At 40.4% G+C, this 19,666-nt stretch overlaps 1 protein-coding gene across 2 annotated transcripts in view; it reads right to left on the minus strand.

Moving 5' to 3' along the window:
• TOP1 (DNA topoisomerase I) overlaps positions 1 to 19,666 on the minus strand; it is an 88,351-nt gene that overhangs the window by 51,935 nt on the left and 16,750 nt on the right. For both annotated transcript variants that reach the window (XR_012154700.1, XM_073309736.1), the window contains exon 3: positions 5,792 to 5,894. Coding sequence is in view for 1 of the 2 variants with exons in the window: in XM_073309736.1 (XP_073165837.1) it covers positions 5,792 to 5,894 (103 nt within the window). In the remaining variant the exon portion in view is untranslated. The remainder of the gene's footprint in view (positions 1 to 5,791; positions 5,895 to 19,666) is intronic.

A 19,666-nucleotide genomic window follows, 5' to 3' on the forward strand; every position in this document is an offset into this window, starting at 1 on the left:
GGATGGCAGATGTGCACATACACAGCTTCCTTCTTCAAACCACAGCAGCTTTGAGTACTTTAAACACTGCATTCTCCAGGTGCCATTTATGTACATCAACAATCCTCTTCCTCCCCTTCCAATGCCTTTTCTATCCCAGCTTCAGATCACAAACAGGGAAAGATGCTTTATCTGAAGCATCTCTATTTCCCCTCTAATTTGCTCAGCTGTAATTAGCTTGTAGTAGCACGGCTGTGTATTTTCTACTATTAAGCATCAGAACTAGTTGCAAACAGCACTTCAGTGTGACAACTGATATCTGTCAGAATCCAACTGAAGCTTAAGTAATCGACAACTCTCAATTTATAGAAATCTTAAACCAACAGGGATAGTACAGAAGTTACACTGCCTGACTTACTGCAATGCTGTTAGAAAGCTGTGATTTCATTCAGACCAATAAATACTGTACTAGCAAAGGTCAAGTTTTCAGCTGGCCTGCAGTTTTGTATTCTCATTGTTAGAGATGCACCACCTCAGAGCAGAAGTGGGTGCAAAAGCCTGTGTGGGCCCAAATTACACAGCTGAGCTACCAGTTCATGAGAAACCGATCCCATGCCTGCTGAACTTCCACAGACAATGGATCAGGTCCTTAGTGAGCACAGTATTTTGGAAATAAAACAGAAGGCCAGAGCTGTAATCATCAGTTGGAGACAGATGAAAATGAAACCTCATGAGTATGTAAGCTCTTTGGGACTGAGACCAGGCAGAGCATGCATATTCTAGGCACTACTGGAAAGTAACAGTTTTACTACTAGAAGTCAGTTTTTCCACCAGATAGCAACCCAAGGTCGATTGTGGACACAGGGAGGGAGCCAACCCTTTTTGGTCTCCCCCTCTACCCCCAGCAAGCACAAGGAAATTTTCAAATGACCTTTTTCCTCTACATCTACAGATGACCAACCAGATTTCCTCCCTCTTCTCCTTCCCTCTGTCATTTAGATAAATAGCTTGGGAGACAACACATGAAATATGGTAAAGAAAACAGGAGAAGCCCCAGAATTTTCCATTATCTGAATTTACCTGTGTATGAGAGACAAGTAGCTCCTCTCCCCATCCCAATTCTTGTTTTTGGCAAAACAAAATCAATAAATCACCACTGAGAATTGGGTCTATAATCCCTACTACACCCTCAACATTTGTTCAAACGCAGAAGATAGCAAGAGACGTTTTGTAACCACAGTGAACATGCAAGCTGGAGGAGGATTTTTCTGAAGCTGCGACACTTGTCATGCTGACAATTTGGATCAGTACTGCCAATGTGGGGGTGGGGAGTCTCTTCACTCCATACACCACAGTACCAGTTTTCTGCTGACTTCAATTTACAGAAAGCCTGCATTCCATGCACAAAACCCAAGACACACGGAAGAAAGAATCTCTTGTTACTTCAAGATTAAAAAACAACAACTGATCTCTGTTAAAGGCTCTGATTCAAAAAGGCCCATTATTTTACCAAGTCTTTTTGTTTGATAAATGACCTTTGAAATACCTGGTTTCAATGTATCACAGATTAATTTACTGCATTTTGCCTTTCCAGGCAAAGAAGTCTATATTTAATGTATTCATTATTCCTTTATCTGGTATTTATTTACAAAAAGACTTCTGAGTATTACTCAATACATTGACGTAGATCTATTCTTTGATACAGAATTTGCTTAAGTAGGCTTTGCTGTATTTATTTATTTTTAAACAGGGCAAAGAAATAAATAAAAACCCCTGAAATGTACAAGAGTGCTATTTTCCCCCAGTTTACTACATCTGTACTTGAGTGGTTAGGATATAAAACTGTCATCTAGTAAGTGGGAGAGGATGAAACCAGAAAGTGAAATTGAAGAGTTATGCATACGAGGCCAGCACTCTTCTACCACATGAGATCATGATTATCTATTTTAGGTATTTTAAAGCACTTATCACTTGGCAGCTCAGAACCATGATCCGACCTCCCACTCACACAAAGACAAGACATAGAAATTATTTTTATGCATGGGAATGTTTTTGCCCTCGACAGTAGTTTATAAAACAACCTTGTTTAAGAGAGATGATAGAGCTGCCAAATTATTAGAGACAGACAGACATGGAGAGCATAGGTCCGCTTCCTCTACAACCAGGAATTGTTCCTAATTGCACACATTCAATTATAAATTGTACCTTTTGGAGCAGGGAGATTAGTCTGTGGCCCCCCGCCTCCCCCATCATCTCCCTTATGAAAAAGGAACATCTATTGATGTGTTATACACGACACATTATGGAGGTGCTAAAGGCAAATCTATAGTTAAGGCTGACTTAAGTTTTGCACTGAAAGAAAGTATTCCACTTCTTATGTATGAAAAATACAAAATACACACGTCCTCCACAAGATTACAGCACTTAGCCGAGTACAGAAAGAATTTTCTGAGAATTTATAAGCAATTCTGTTAGTCTGAGTTAAGTTTCTTAAAGGACCCATTTCTAATTTTCACACCAGGCGTCAGACCTTTTCTGGTCCCTAATGATCTTAATAATAGAGCAACACACTCTTCAAACTCCCCATATACTTAACACTCACTGAAATCGCATGCATTAGCTAAAATCGATTTTTTTAAAAAAAATACTAATAGCTATGTTTGCAGTTATACTTCATAGGTAAAGTTTCTCCTCCAGCACAGGCAGACACATATGTACTACTTCAGAGTTCTTTGGGGAATTCTATCTCCCATGGTTCTCAATGGGACTGAAGTCATGGGCTTCCCTTGACCAAAATGGACCATTCACCAGCTCTTTTCCACATCCTGATAACAGAAGGGTTACCATCTTCCCTAAGGGCAGCCTGGCTTCACTCCAATATAGAAAAATGAGAAGTGGTGGCCATTTTGCAACGCAGCATTTCTTCATGAGTTTCTGGGAATAAGTCCCATCCCCCCCCCGCTTCAGTCTCTAAACAGACTGTTTATCCTAAAAATAATATTTTCAAAACCTACCTGTTGCACCAGATATATTCAAAACAGTAATAGTAAGAGGGACAATGAAAGGTACTTAAAATGAGCCCCAGCCAGTCCACATCCAGTCACCAAATCAAACTTAAAGAAATCACCAAGAGTGTCAACATTGTTTAAATAACCATAGTTTGAGGTAAATTATGACAATTCCAATATGAAAGAATTTTTTGTTTCCAGGAAAAAGTTACAACTTCTTCAGGAGTTTTTATATGTTCTGCTCTCACTGCTCTGACCCTGTTGTCCTCTTCCTTGAATCCCCTTCCCTAGCTGACTTTCATCCCTTCAGATTCAAATTTCTCATCCTCACCCAAGAAGCTCTACATCTTTGCACTGGTTTCTCTCCCTACTCATCATCTTGCTTCTCAATTCCCCCCCAGTCCTCTGACCTTTCTACTGTGTCTCCTCCTCCCACACTTAGATTCATGCCTTCTGTTATGTCTCCATTGGAAGTCTCCTCACTTCTCATCCACCATGCCCCCTCTTCTTTTAAATCTCTTATTTCCATGAATCTTCCCCCAATAGTTTTCCTCAACACTGATCTCTCTGTGCCCCTTCTTCTAAAACTGCTGCCCCATATTTTGAGCGCACTTTATAGGTCAGGGATTATTATTTAATCAAGGTTTTATATAGGCGGTGTATATATTATGGAATTGTACTGGTGAATACTAATAAGAAAATTTGGGAAAGAAAACTTTGCATAATAAAAGGCAGTTGTTTCCACAAGTCAGTCATGTCTGCTTTAAAAATCATTTTATTTGATAGAGCGAGCAGCTGCTATGCCGTGCATGACTGAGTGTGGACAGGGGTAGAGTGTGGTGTTTTTTAACTGCTCCTCAAAAAAAAGTCCTGAAGTGTTCTTAATGTGAGTGTAATGTTATTATCCCAGGAATATCAGCCTGCAGTCACGACTGACTGATACAACAGGCCAAATATATTCACCTTCAGGGACATATTTTGAAAAGGCTGAAAATGCACATAAGCACATGTACCTGCAACTTGTGTGCACAAACTGGAGAAGTGAACTGCAAAAGGGAAGTTAGGTGCCTCACAGACCACTTGTACATAGGAGAGGTAGGTCAACAATATTAGGTAACCATTCACCAAAACTAGCAAGAATTTGTTGTACACACTCAGATGTGCCAGGCTTTTCAAAACCACAGGCTGCAAGTACAGCATGTGTACCTGTTAAAGAACTCACTGATTTTTTTTTTTTTTTTGACACAAGAGCTTTGAAGTATTGCCCTCAGGACAAGCAAGTTACATAGGCAGGAGTGCTGAAGGCTTTAGACATAATGGGCCAGACTGTGATGCCTGTAGTCACAAGAGACAGTCTATATATCATGAGTAGTCCCACTGACTTCAGTGGAAACACATGTGGAGTGAGGTACTATATATAAAGCCTGCTGCAGTTTCCACGATATGCATCTGAAGAAGTGAGCTGTAGCTCACGAAAGCTTATGCTCTAATAAATTGGTTAGTCTCTAAGGTGCCACAAGTCCTCCTTTTCTTTTTGCGAATACAGACTAACACGGCTGTTACTCTGAAACCTATACAATGTGAGTAAAGCTATCAATCTGACCCAATGTGAGCTTAATTTTTTTCTCGCCCACAAGAGGACCAAGAAGCAGTCTCTACTAGTAATCACTTTCAGTATCTCCATTATAACCTACCCATTCCACTTGCTCAACTTCAAGCTGCCCAAATGCTATTTAAAAAAAAAAATATAAACCAATAGTTATGAGCTGTTTGAGAATTAGAATTGGTGAAAGATTTTTCCACTTAAAAAAAAAATCTTAATCACTTCCCCCCCCCCCCCCCAAGAGAAGGCAGCTCAAAACATAAAAGTGAGCTTTCAAACTTCAAATATGGAAAACACATTAGGATGTAACTGAAGGGCATGTGCTTTGTTAACTTCGCAAAAAAGATGGTTTTAAATTTAGGTGAAAAACATTTGGAAATGTAGAGCCAAGAATGCACAAAAAGAAACTGTGTTAAGTAGTAAGTTGAGAAGCTACAGACTGATGCAGTGCCAATATGTGAGCAACGAGCAGAACATGAAGTAGTAAGATATTTACTATAAAAAAATAAACTTAAATAATAAAAATAATCACAAGAACACCAAGTAGTAAGTTTGCAATATGAACTTGGCCACAATGCACCAAAATATCTGACATTTCTGAAATTCTAAGATGCATAATGTAATGTTTTTGTTAATGAATACACACACAGTACCACAAAAAACCAAAAGTATCAACAGTACTGAGCTAAAGTTTGCACAGTTTGGCAGTTAGTAGTTATTTCTTCAACTGATTTTTTATTACACCAATTTACATTAACACTGATCTCCATTTTTAAGATTATGTGAATTAACCTGTACATGTAAGAACACCTGCACTTAGAATCATAGAATCATAGAATATCAGGGTTGGAAGGGACCCCAGAAGGTCATCTAGTCCAACCCCCTGCTCGAAGCAGGACCAATTCCCAGTTAAATCATCCCAGCCAGGGCTTTGTCAAGCCTGACCTTAACAAAGCCCTGGCTGGGATGATTTAACTGGGAATTGGTCCTGCTTCGAGCAGGGGGTTGGACTAGATGACCTTCTGGGGTCCCTTCCAACCCTGATATTCTATGATTATGACTTATATGTGAGCATTCTTTTAAACACTTAAAAATAGCAATACTGTGCATATTAATCACCACATTAACTCTTCTTATGAAGCCTTGACTGTGGGTGAACAAAGGTTTTGGCAACAGTGACCTGGCAATTGATTTTCCTCACCTATTGCTGTGCTTAGACTTTTCCCGGTCTTTTTCCTTGTCTTTCTTGTGCTCTTTGTGCCGGTGTTCTCGGTCTTTGTGTTTATCTTTGTGTTTGTGAGAATCTGTAAGCAGAAGAGGAAAGGAATTAAGAAATAAAATTGGGAGTAGTGAACTGTGTGTCAAGTCATCAGCTCCCTCATGCAGCTTTGTATTTATTTTGCTGTTAAAGTATCCTTCACAATAAAATACAGGAACAAAATCTCAGCTTTGAAAGGTCTTACTGTACTAATTTGACACATCATTGCGTTGGGACAAATTAACTCAAGATAGCAGCAGCTGCATTTATATAGAACTTTTGTTCCAACAATTTTGAAACGCTTTACAAACATGAAATCACAATTAAGTCTGGCCTCCTGGATCTAACAGTTAGGCCACACTGCCTCCAGCAGCATTTAATACTAGAGAAGAGACCTTTAAGGAACTGCAGTATACTACTCTTATCCACATGGTGAGTGGGTTGACTGGCATAGAACAAGGCAAAAGCAGCCCACAATGGAAGGCTGTGAACCTTCTCTCTCAGTTTTCTGCAGCAGAAAACAGCTCTTCTTTTAGAGTCCACAACAGCACAAAAACATGCAACTGCCTTCAAGAACAGACTAGACAAGTAAGATGCCTCTGACAGCATTTCATGATATGCACGTAGTAGGTCCCAGGTGGAAGCCCAGCTATGTAGATCAAGGCTAGTCCAAATAGCAGGAGGCTGAAGTTTAGACAAATACAATGGTTTAATAATTTTATTTTCAAAAGTGCCTTCTCCCAATCCCCCCAGTGCTTGTGGTACTGTGCACTACGATTGGAACAAAGTCCTTTAAAAATACCAAAACAAATAGATGGCCCAACACAGGAAAAACAGGGTTTGGGTCTTTTGTTTGTTTTTTAAAGCCTACCTCCAGTAGAAGATCCCATTGTCCCAAAGAGGAGATTTTAAAAGTAGCCAAGGTTTCAAGTACAATTTTGTTGACTTGAAGTAGAGAGCCACCTAATTTTTGTTGGTTTCTTCAGTGATTGCTTCACAGGTTGAACTGCATGCTATATTGTTTACAGTAAACACATATGCAATGCATCCACAAGAAATCCCTCCCTCCCCCTCATTCTAGGTGCACGCTTCTTAATGCCACTAACAGGTTAAGTAGCTCTCTTCAGGACATCTATTTATCAACTAGAATGCTGTGCCAACTTTGATTCAGAATAGATGGAATAAACGCCAAACCTACTGTTTAGCAGCTCCATTTGATTTCTGATGATAGCCGCATTTCCATAGTGCCTTGTGTCCCAGGATCTCAAAAGTCCTCACAAACGTATTAATCCTAACAACTCCCCTGTAAAGCAACTATTATACCCAATTTAAAGATGAGGACACTGAAGCACAACAATTTAGTGACTTTTTTATAATCAGGTAGAAAATCTGTTGCATGGAACCTAGGCCTGGTCTACGCTACACAGTTAGGCACCTTAGGTCAATCTAATTATCCCCCTAATTATTCCTGTGTCTACACTACAGCCTTGTTCCCGCAGATGTAAGTGCCCTACTACCCCAACACAACAATTCTACCTCCATGAGAGGCGTAGGGCTTATGTCAGTGTAGTTAGGGTGACGCAGTGTCTGTGTAGATGCTGCTTTACTTATATAGGCTGTTGACTGTCTTGTCAATTTCAGGGCTCCTGCCGTGAAATTGACAAGAAAGGGGAGCAGCTAGAGCCCAGCTGCCCCCTCCCCCCCTTCTATGGAGAGCTGGAGCCTGTGGGAACACTGGCTGTCTTGTCAATTTCAGGGCTTCTGGAGCCTGAAATTGACAAGGTTGCCTGGCTGATGGGGAATGAAGAGAGGCAGAGAAACCCCAGGCAGCTGCCACCCATCCCTCCCCTGCTCCTGGAGGGGAATGGGTAGGCAAGGGAGGGGTCAGCCCATCAGGAGCCTGTGAGGCAGCCAGGAGGTGAGAGACCAGGCTCTCAGCTCCCCACCAACTGCCCCTCTTAGGTCGGTGGAAGCGGCCCTACTGAGGACGTGCACTACTGACTCAGGGAAGGTAGCATGGACATGAGCTACCATAGCAATTACTGCGGTGGCTGTAAGTCAACCTAATATAGGTCAACTTAAGTTTCTGGTGTAGACATACCCCGAGTCTTGTGCTTCAAACACAAAATCATTCTTTTTCTTGCCCAAAACTGGCTCAAAGATCCTCAAAACATTCATTGAGTTATAGCACAACAATACTAACAAAATAATAAGCCAACAAAAGTTCAACTTAATCTATTGTTACATGTACCTTCAAGTACTGTAATAAAGAGGCATAAAGTAATGTATAACATTCCAAACTCCCCATTTGGCTTCTGCTCCTTTCCTTGCTTCTGTTAATTCAAAATCCCTTCCTAACACTCCTCAACCTAAGGTCTTATCAAATACATAAAACCGCATTAACAAACTTACAGCTCAAGCAAAGATGACCTAATCTATGACATTTTGGGTCACAGAGTGACAGGACATTTCTGGATTTTAGTGCTGCAGCTTAAACTGTGTAGGAGTTTTTAGCCATGTAAGCAGCAAAGTATCCCAGCCTGCTGAAGCCTTACAGCAATCTTTCAGCAAATTCTAGGCAGGTATATTTACAGTCTCAGAACTGCCAAGCAGGGATTTCTTGTTGTAAAAAAATACATCACACATTTCCATGGCAGTATGTGCCAGTCTTGTAATTTTTCAATTCAGTCACTAACTTGAAGCCCAAGCAGTTTGGAAACTGCTGGGGTGTCATTCCACAGGACCTTTCTCAGGGATTCTTAAAGCAATGACTGAAGTAAACCACCACCCATTTACATGTGACAAATGGACTAAATCAATTACAACACTGCTGTACATAAAACTGTGTGAACTCACTTATTTTATATTGCATCTGATTTTCAAAGAGGCACACAGAAAAAATGTGACACCACAACCCTATCAACTGTCTGCCAGCTCCCTCAATTCCGAAGTTGGAAAATATTTATTTGGGGCTGTGCTATTGAAACTATTCTTTTTTTGCCCAGAGAGCAGCAAGATTATTTATTTTTTTGACTGGGGAGGAAAGGGGGGACAGCACTGTTCTCCATCTTCGCACCAGGACTCTCTTCCAACCAAGTGCATTTGCTTTCCATTTAAAACGGACGTTTGTTATTGGCCAGCTCCTGTTGGAATTATTGGCAGGGCCACAACCAGTAAACACCTGAGTCAAGCTTAGACAGGAACTCTCTCTGTGTAATTTAGAACTAACTCTGTGACTTATCACGGGAAGCAAACACCACAAAACACATATACTGGAGAAGATGGGATTTCATTACAAAGTTTTATTGAAAAAGATAACACCATCGACTACTTCTACCCAGGTGGTCAGGAAATCAAAGAAATGCTCCTCAAAAAGAAAGAAGTAGCTATAATCCTAGCTCCCAAGCTCTTTCCTAGAGAGCTAGTCTGCAGATGGATGTGAAGAGAGGACTGGCTCATTTTCAGGCACAACAGCAGGGGGTACAACAACAGTGGTGTCTCTGGACGGTGGGACTAATTCTGCCTCTGAACGTTCACGTCCCTCCCACTTCTGTCACTTCCTAATACTAAGAGGTTGTGGGAGGGTGCTTTAGTGGGAAGGCTGGAATATTGCCACGTGACAGAGACCAGATGGCAGATGGAAGTGAGCGGGGAGCAGGCGGCGGTCTGTTCTGTAGGGATTAAGGGAAAAAAGGGGCAAGAGAACTTTAGGCAAACTCACTCAGAGATGGAGAGGTACCTGCCTACGGAAGTGGAGCAAGGCCAGGATGGAGTGTACAAACACTGGAAGTACAGGATGAAGAGGACAGACGCACAGAGTAGCCTTGACTCTTAGTGAATACCATTTTAAGTGTCAGAATTGATGTATCTGCACTGATCTCTACAAGCAATTAGATTAGGATGGGGACTGCTCCCAAAATAATCTTTCTTCAGAAAGAATATTTCACTGAAGTATAAATTCCATCAAAAGACAAAATAAAATCAAGTCTATCAAACTCACTCATGTTAAAAAAAGCTAGAGGGTGGGATACTGGATTATTCAGAAGTAGCAGGATAAGGAAATATTTTGTTTGTAGGTCATAAAAGTCAGTCAGTCAGTCAGTCAGTCAGTCAATCTATTTACAGGTGAACTGCAGCTGCGAGTCATTACTAATGGCTATTTGTTGGCTTGCCTGAAACAAGTTCAGTCATCTCATTCCAGTTCAGGTATGAGTATCACAGAAACCAAGGTAGGCAGAGAGGACATGGAAATTGAATTCCACTGGTTCCTAGATGTGATTTCCCAACCCTAATCAGCATCGGGGCAATTAAAGGAAGTGTACACAACTATCACCTCTTCTGTGGACAGACTGGTTTTAGACTCCAGTCGCTTTAATTCCAGCACCTACCAGCAGAGGAAAAAGATATTTTCCAAAATAGCTTGTATAAAAATTGCCCAACTGGACAGACTTGATAAATCCATCTTCCCTTTAGATCCCTTGGAGTAAGGAATTCTCCTTGATTCACAATGGTGTTTGGGGTTGTTTCCGTCCCCCTCCCCCCCCGCCATTCATTGGCAGGGAGGGGTAGAGAAGGCTGGTACACTATGATATAGCATTATTCTAAGAATGACTTGAAGCAAGCGGATTTTGGTTCAGGTGCTAAAAGGGTCCTTGGAGGTTAGACTGAAAACTTTCACCACATACATGTTACAGCTCAAGTAATTGTGGCAGTGTAGCCTTTTTAAACAGTCATTGTCCCACTGTCAAAAACAAAACAAAAACTAAACTATTTTACCTTAACAGGCACCAGATTAAGAGGGTTTACTGTAGCAGAAAGTTGGACATATACAGATTAGATCAGAAAGAAAACCTAAACCATAACATTTAGCAGTTATTCAAGATCTTTAAAGTGAACAAAGTGACTTGGTTACGGAGGGAGATAATTTACCAGCCGAACTGTAATCCCATTTATAAACTTTGCTCTGGGGAGGTTCTGGTTGGTTTTTAAAATGTTAAGAAGTGTATGTTACAAAGAAGAGATTCAGACAGCTTTCTACAAGTACAAAAGCAAGAAGGAGCAGAAAGGCAGTGGCAGGGCCCCCATGCATCTTATGAAGTACCAGATGTATAAAGAGGAAGCGAGATGGGTAGCAGAGGGAGGGGGACTGGGATCTAGAACTCCAAATAGTTAGAATCTTTCTGCAACCCCAAACAAGTCACCTAAACTTTACATACTTCAGTGTAACCAACTTTAAAATGGCAGTAATGCTTCTGTACTTGCAGGCATTTTGAGAACTTTAGTTATTTATAAGACATTGAGTTCTTCAGGTAAAAATACTATAGAAATGCAAAGTTTGATCATGAAGTTAAAGTAATTATGAGACTACACCATGTTTCTGGATTTCAATTATGTGGGATTGGCATGAAGAGAAGAGATGTACTTGGCAAGGAGAGTGGTTGCTGTTCTAGATGGGAAGGAGATGGTTTAAAAAATAACAGTCACATCCAGGTATCACTGACCATACAGCCTGAAAGAGAGGCAGGAGCGAGGGCAGAAAAGAGTAATCAGAAGAAAACAGCAGCACCAGAAGGAGGTGGAAGACGAAGGTGTTTTCCAGATCTCTGCATATGGTTGGAGGTAAAACTGGAATTGATATACCCAATTGGCACTTCTAAAAGATGAAATATGGATTTGTGGATAAACTGGACTGGGATGAGCTTCCTGTGAGACCTATGATAAGTCGCTTAGTGCCTCAATTTCCCCAACTGTGGAACAGGCATAACAATTCCTACTTCAGAGAGGTGCCATAAGGCTTAGCTCATTAAATGTTTGAGATGAAACATACCAGATGAAAAGTACCATATGAAAAAAGTACCAGATGAAAAGTACCATAGAAGTGCTTAAGAAGTATTCAGAGTAGCAGCCGTGTTAGTCTGTATTCGCAAAAAGAAAAGGAGTACTTGTGGCACCTTAGAAACTAACAAATTTACTTGAGCATAAGCTTTCGTGACTGAATGCATCCAATGAAGTGAGCTGTAGCTCACGAAAGCTTATGCTCAAATAAATTTGTTAGTTTCTAAGGTGCCACAAGTCCTCCTTTTCTTTTTAGAAAGTATTATAATTCATGAAACAGCCACATATGCCCATTTTAAGACAGATTCTGATTCACCTTAAATTATGTGGGACTGGATAGTTCTCTGGATTTTAAGTGGGGAACCATGCCAATTTTTGCTCCATTAGAAACACTGGGGAAGATGAAAACAACGTTTGCTCAATAAGAAAAACTAGATTGAAGAAGAGAGTGGACTTTTATTTTCAAGCACTACTATGTCCCAAGGAAGAAAATAGTTTTAGAGCTGTTGAAGCAAATTTACTAGGCTCCTACTTGCTCAGTTAGAAGCAACATGCTTAAAAGGCTTTCTTTCAAGAGCAGCCTGAAGTGTGACCCTTAACCAATCGAGTTCGAAAGTATTCCTACAATGAACACTACTCCAGATTACCTCTAGCCCACAGCTAATAAAATCACATCCATACACAGGGATCAGGGAAGAACTGGCTGGCCTCAATGAAATGGGAAGACGCTCAGTATTTCTAAAGCCTATTAGACTCTTTTGCGGTCTAATTAAAACAATACAGATCTATTCAGACCCATTTTATTTCTGCTCATCTCCAGTTCAGATTGGTTAGTTTAAAGGGGTCTGTTATATTCCAAGTGATGGTTGGGGTAGACATCTCAGTTCTCCCTTCCTTAAACTGGATCACAAGACGGAAGATTTCCACTTCACTGTGCAATAATTATAAATCAAAATAAATGCTGGAATAAACTGTAAGGAGAACACAGAAAACCCCACACAGGAGATAACAAGCCTCAGAACCAGAATAATGCTAACGACTGATGCTGCTTTTGAAACTCAAATCATCTATTTTCTAGACCCACTAGAACAGAAAGAATACAAAAATAAACCAGTGATAATTTCAGGATAAACAAGGTAGATTGGCAGAATAATCAAAATAGGAACTTCCTAAATTAACGAGCAGCATGACAGTGCTCCCAAAGTGTTTTTATTTTTCTTAAGTGAAGACGACAAGGAAATCTAGCATCTCCAGTCTAAATCCCCCAACTAGAGACACACAGACTCCAAGAATCCTCTGCCTCTAGATTTCCTGTTCATTAAGCAGACCCAGCAGGTGACAGACAGTACTGACATGTATGAAAGATGGTCATCAACGGTGGAATATATTGGCTACAAGACATGGAGCGGAGTCTTGCTCTCCCTGAAGGCAGATTTTATCAGTGAATGTAATGGGAGCAGGATGAGACCTATGGTCTTGTATCCTGCTAAAAGTCTAACATGGCCCTGTAGTTAGAGTTCCAGAGTCCCCAGGATTCTGCCCCTGGTCAGGTACAATGGGATAAAGGCAGATACCAGGTACTTTTGTGGCACAGAATTTTGATACGACACTGTCTTTTCAATAAGGGAAAGAATCCATAGAATCAGCACTTTTTGTTAGTCTTAGATTTTAAACCCCCTATATTTCCCATTGCTGTGCTTTACCAGTCGTCCCGTCTCCTTCACCCTCCCCCAGGATGGGCCACACAGACTCTGAAGAACTAGAACCAGCCACTCTAAGGTCTTGCCTACACTGCACCCCAGTGAAGACTACGAGGGTAAATTCTCACTCACACTTTAAGGTGCTATATAAACAAGACCCTTCATTTTTGGTGTTCACTTTGTTTACAATTTCCTGCCAATATATTGGTGATTATTACAAAAATTAAAAAATGGGTGAAAATCGGTTTAATTGGCCAGAAATAAAGAGCGAGCAGTGATCACTAATACCCACCCTTTGTGTGACTGAAGACTCCAGGATACCAAAAGTTGAAGAAGTCAGCCTGAACTCAGGTTACACTGGAATTTTAATAACGTGAACAAGCCCGTAGCAGGTTACATTGGAATTTTAATAACGTGAACAAGCCCGTAGCAGGTAGGTATTTTAGCAAGAGGCAGTGGGAAAGTAGCCAGTCCATAGAGAGGAAGGATGGCTTAGTGGTTAGGTCACTAGCCCAAGACTTAGGAGACCTGGGTTCAAAGTTCCTGCTTTACCACAAACTTCGCGTGTGACCTTGGGTAAGTCACTTAGTAAAATTATGTAAAAATACCTCCCTACTGGTCAGGGATATTGTGAAGAGAGATGCATTCAAGATTGTGAGATATTCAAATACTACAGGAATGAGTCCCATGGTCTGGATTTGGTCTAGGAGCCTAAGAAATTTACATTAGGAAATATTTAGGGCTGTCAATCACAGTTAACTCACACAATTAACTCAAAAAAATTAATCATGATTAATTGCACTGTTAAACAATAGAATACCAATTGACGTTTATGAAATATTTTTAGATGTTTTCTACATTTTCAAATATATTGATTTCAATTACAACACAGAATACAAACTGTACAGTGCTCACTTTATATTTATTTTTTATTACAAATATTTGCACTGTAAAAAACTAAAGAAATTGTTTTTTTCAATTCACCTAATACAAGTACTGTGGTGAAATCTCTATCATGGAAGCTGAACGTACAAATGTAGAATTATGTACAAAGAAATAACTGCATTAAAAAATAAAACAAAAATGATAAAAGGAGGTTCTCTGGGGGCATTTTTTTAAATCCATGAAGTGTCAAATCTTTACCAGAATATTGAGTTCCTCCCCTCACCCCTGAAGTTATATTCCTCACCTCTGAGCTAAATGCAGCAAACAAGCACAGCAAGAACAATTATACCTACTGAGAAACCAAGGGCCGGGCAGTGGTTTATGTAGGATCACACACGAATGGAATTTTAGTTTAAATGTTGAAGAAAAATAGAATTTGGGGGATTAGTGGGACAATGTGAAAGACACTTATCCAATTCTGAGTTAGTACAATATCAGGCCAGTCAGACTTTGAAATGACCCCTTAATACAAAGCCAAAGCTTTAGCAAAGAACTTTTATTTCATTCTTCATTGACAAAATATCCCAATACATGCTAGTGACATTCTTTCTCCATACAGAGAAAGAGGGAGAAAGAAACACATGCAAATAGGAATACAAAGGAAGTGCCAGGAGTCTTTGGAGTCACGCTCACAGCAAGAATGACATGCAGTAATTACAAGCACTTCCTCATCTATATAAATTCTGCTCTTCAGTTTTCCAGAAGTGTTCCCCATGCAGAAGCTATTGCAACATCACAGCCACGTTTAGACTTCAGAGCAATCAGCCAACTGCAGGAGATAATGTGTCCTTTACTTCAGAATCAAAAGCAAAATGGCCCAGTTAACCCTTCAGCTCCTGGATGACTGTGTAAAGTCCTTTGTTTTTTAAATCAGAACTCTTGCAAGCTAAGTGCAGTGTAAACCATCACTAGATGAAAAGGATGGCTTCTTGGCCATACACCTAAGATTTAGTGTAGTATCAGTTGGCACAACCTATATCAGGGACTATTACTATTTATTGACAACTGAGTATTTGGCACTGCACAAATGCAGTGAGAGGAAGACAGAACTTTATGGACTGTATCCTATCCTTGTCGAGGCACAGACTTAACCTAATAGGAGTTTTCCATCTTTATTCACTATAATGTAACTGACTGCATACCTCATCATTAGAAAAGGTGAGGAACGACACAGTTCCTAGCATCAGTCAAATTTCCAAAAAGAGATTGAGAATCTGAAGAAAGTTTTGGTTTTAATGGTACTTCAACCAACAGGAAATCTGCTCTATTGTCAAGAATAATTACACTGTAACAGTGTTTGTATTAAACTAGAAAAATATTTTCACTTGCTCTCCGTACAGCACAAATATCTTAAATGGCTAACATTTTTGGACACACTAAAAAGATATTTGTAAAGCTTTCATTAAGCCCTGTTTCAGCAGCAGGGCCACGCTTGTGTCTCAAGAGCGCCTCAAATAGTGCTCGTATTCATACTAACGCAAGGCAAGGACATGTCAGATACCTCTGTATACCTTGGGCTTGATCCAGAACAGGGTGTCCTCCAAGTAAGAACTTCACTGAGGAACAAGAAAACACAGGGTGAAATCCAGAACACAGTGAAGTCAGCGAAAAAACTAACTTCATTAGGGTCAGGATTTCACCCATGGTATATACAGGGGAGCCACTCTAGACTGAAACATATGCAACATTCCCAGTGAAGAGATTACAGTGATATATGATTATTTTTTAAATCTCTCTCTATAGAGAGGTTGTAGTAGGCATGACTCGGCCTCAGGCATTACTGGTCTCCTACATACTTTGTCAAGAGCTGCAAGGAGATGCACTATTGGAAATAGTTTATAGCTTCATTGCTGAGCATGATCAGAGTATGAATTGTGGCTAAAAGATCAGGATGGGCTTAGTAGAAATTCAAGTTTTGTTTTTGTTTTTAATTCTTTTTGCAGGTCAATCCTGTTGTTTCCAGAAATATAAGATTATACTCTGATCCTGCAACCGAATCCACTAGTGCAGATCCCTGCATCTATGCAGAAACCTGCTGACATCAATGGGACTCGCTCCACACAAGAGGAGCCATCCACATGCTGATCTGATTGGGGCGAAAGTTTGTCTAAATTTGTTCCAGAAGAGCTAGACAGCCCCATTAAGTTATCTCACTCGGCGCTTGTCTTCACTACAGAGTTAACTCAGGTTTTTTCTTGAGTACTTATGTTCTTACTGCCCCAACACCGCACATTAAAGCCCCTCTCACTTATATGGTGATGCTTTATACCTGAGCTAGCGGTCCCATCAGGGGTATTATTAACAACTATGCAGTGTGACTGTTCTCATTCCAGCTACACCAACTGAGTGTCAGTCATCTGAATCAACTTTGCAGGGAAGACATACCCTTCCAAAGGGAAAGAAATGCAGTCCACTATTTTCTCCACTATTGGGCATTGTAAAACTGTGTTCCTGTTTTATATCTCAGCCACTACAGACCATCTCCAAGCAAAGCGCACTAAACAGTAAGATGGAGTAGTGGTTCAGTGCTGACTGAGAAGAGGGCACACCGCTTTCTGAAGTGGCTATAATTTCTTTGGGGGAGGAGGGGACAAGGATGCAGGGAGAAGTAGTAGTCAGACAACCTTAGCTTTGAAGTTCTGTGCTATTACTGTAGGTGTTAAATCATTAAGCAATAACAAGCACAGCTCCTAGATCTCAAGGAATTACTATTCCTGGGGGAATTCTGCCCCCCCCCCAAAATTCTGCAATTTTTATTTGTCAAAATAACACTACATAATCATGAATCACCAGTTTCAATTATTGTGGTAATTTATTTCAAAATACCTGCCAGCAAGTATATCTGTAACAATACAGACACACAGAAAAAGTCACACAGGTATACAGAATTAAAGAAACCCCTATGACAGCCCAGTTCTTGTTTCTCTGCCCCTCCGCCTCCCCCCCAAGTCCAGCTGCAAGGACCCCAGCCAATACACCTGAACCCGCTCCAGAACCTAGCTGTCTCCCCCCCGCCCCCGAGCCCAGACACCCATCCCCCTATCATCCAGGGATCCAGAAGGACACAAAGTCTGTTGCTGGGTCACAGGTTTGTGTGGAGTTTCCTGAGCCACCATCCCCTTCCCTCAAGGTGTGCAGGGAGCTGCAGCTACTCAGAACTCTCTACTCTCTCCCCTTCCCCCCGCCTGCAGTGTTTTCTGTGTGTGAGCTGGGCTCTGATGGATCCAGCGGACCCTAGCGGCGGCCAGCAGCACTGCAGCCCATTTCTAAGGGGGAAAATGAAATTATGTGCAAAAAAAACCACATTAATTTCTGCACTGCACAGTGGCGCAGAATTCTCCCAGGAGTAAATTACTGAAGTAAGCCCGAGCAATAAGGGCCGTTTGTTATTCTCTTCCAGAGGAATCTGAAGAGAAAAGCAATCAACCGAAATAGCTTGTTTGCACACAAATATTTGTGAGATGGGGGAGAAAGAGAATAGCTCTTTCCACATGTGCATTTGGGGACAGAGATGGGAAAGTTATAGGGGGTCATTTAACAATTCTGGTGGTTATGTCTGTTGTCCTTATAGTCAAAACATGCAGTGAGCAGTTTGCATACGCAGTCAGTTTTTAAACAATTTGGTTGTGAATTTTAAGTGTTAGGACGCTCAGAGCTTTGAGTGGCTGCCTTATGATGATCTTTATATAAAAATCAAAATTAAGTGCATGTGTATTTTAATGTTTTCACATCCACTGAATGCTCAGGAAAGATGACAGTTTGAAAGCTCTAGACACTGAAATCATTTTACTTGTTTTGTACCTAGACATACATCAGAGGAAGCAGCAGCACAAACCTCTCCTCCATTGCCCTGTCAATGTGTTTCAGACTGGACGGGACTGCTTCTAGGACTGAGAGCATACCTTCATTGTTCTCTCCTGAAGGCAGGAAGTCATAGCTCACAACCATTCAGACTAGCAAACTGCTGTTTATTCAACAGCATCAGAAGAGAAGTCTCTGAAAACAGCTGCAGTGATTTCTGAAACTCCAGAAGCCAGATACTCTTAATATGTCAATAGAGTGTAGATGTATTTCTGTTAGGCCATTCGAAAGTTTTAAAGAAGTGTACCTATTTTTCTTTAAAGCTATCTGCTTCCTTTGGGAGATAAGAAGAGCTGCCTTAAGTCAGTTTTACTTCTTAACTTCAGATCACTGTTTTGGAACAACCACCACTAAGTATTAAGGGTCCAGGAAGGAGTAGATAGTGAGATGTGGTACAGGTACAATAAAAAGGAATTTTTATATATTCTTAGAATATCAATAAGTGAAAAATTATTCTTGTGATGCACTTTTAAGATTATCTTAACATCCCATCCCAAAATAAAGTTCTCCCTGAATAAGAGACAAAGTGGGAGGCTGGATGACAGAATAGGTCATAACACTAACTTTCACTTGTGGAGATCTGGTTTCATCCCCCTTTGGGAATGAGCTAAACCTAGTTTCTAAAGGACATTTGTCTACATCACATAATTTGGATGTCTATTCTATATATATTTTTTTTAAACGTGCTCTTCACTGTAGTATTTCAGCGCCTGAGCTCCTTCTCTCTGCTCAAGAGAAATATTCCTGACTGGAGTAACAAATCAAGTGTGAGGTGCAGGCTTTTTCTTCACCGCCAAAAATGGTGTTTTTTAAACTCAAGATAGCTATCTTGATATCAAAATGCAATTTCTTGCAGTGAAAACATAGCCAAAGATGACTGTTTTCTAAAGCTAAACAATATTAATTCCTCAGTTTACTAAGAAAAAAGAATAATGCACCAAGCCTAAAAACAAAAAAGAAGTACATTTACATTAAATAATGCTGTATTTATTACAGCCAGAAGTTCCCTAAAGGTTGCTCTCTCAGTGGGCTATATACATCTCAAAATCAGCCCTGTCATACAAGATTAATTTGGAATCAGAAATTATCCAGAAATGTCAATAGACATTGCATTTTCTGACATCCCCTCCCATCGTCTCATCTGACTCAGAGTAAACAAGGAAATGTTTGACAATCAATATCCAGGTTATTGCCCTTTAGAAACACCAACCTGCTTTCAGCAACTTTTTTTTGCCAATTAATCGCAGATAGAGCATCATTGCAAGTTGAGATTCAGACCACAGGATTTAGGAGATCACATAGCACTAATTCTAACAGTAGCAGCACTGTTCAAAGTAATATTTTGATTTTTCAAACCCTGCTTGTGTCCCCCCTCCAAAAATTTTTTTTTAAACTGCTCAGTCTTCAGAACCAATTCCTGGCATGTGCCATTTTCAAATTCCTGAGCTGTAATCTGATTTGGGGACACAGAATAACA

Source organism: Lepidochelys kempii, chromosome 13 (assembly GCF_965140285.1).
Source record: "Lepidochelys kempii isolate rLepKem1 chromosome 13, rLepKem1.hap1, whole genome shotgun sequence".
In the NCBI taxonomy this organism is placed as follows: Eukaryota; Metazoa; Chordata; order Testudines; family Cheloniidae; genus Lepidochelys; species Lepidochelys kempii.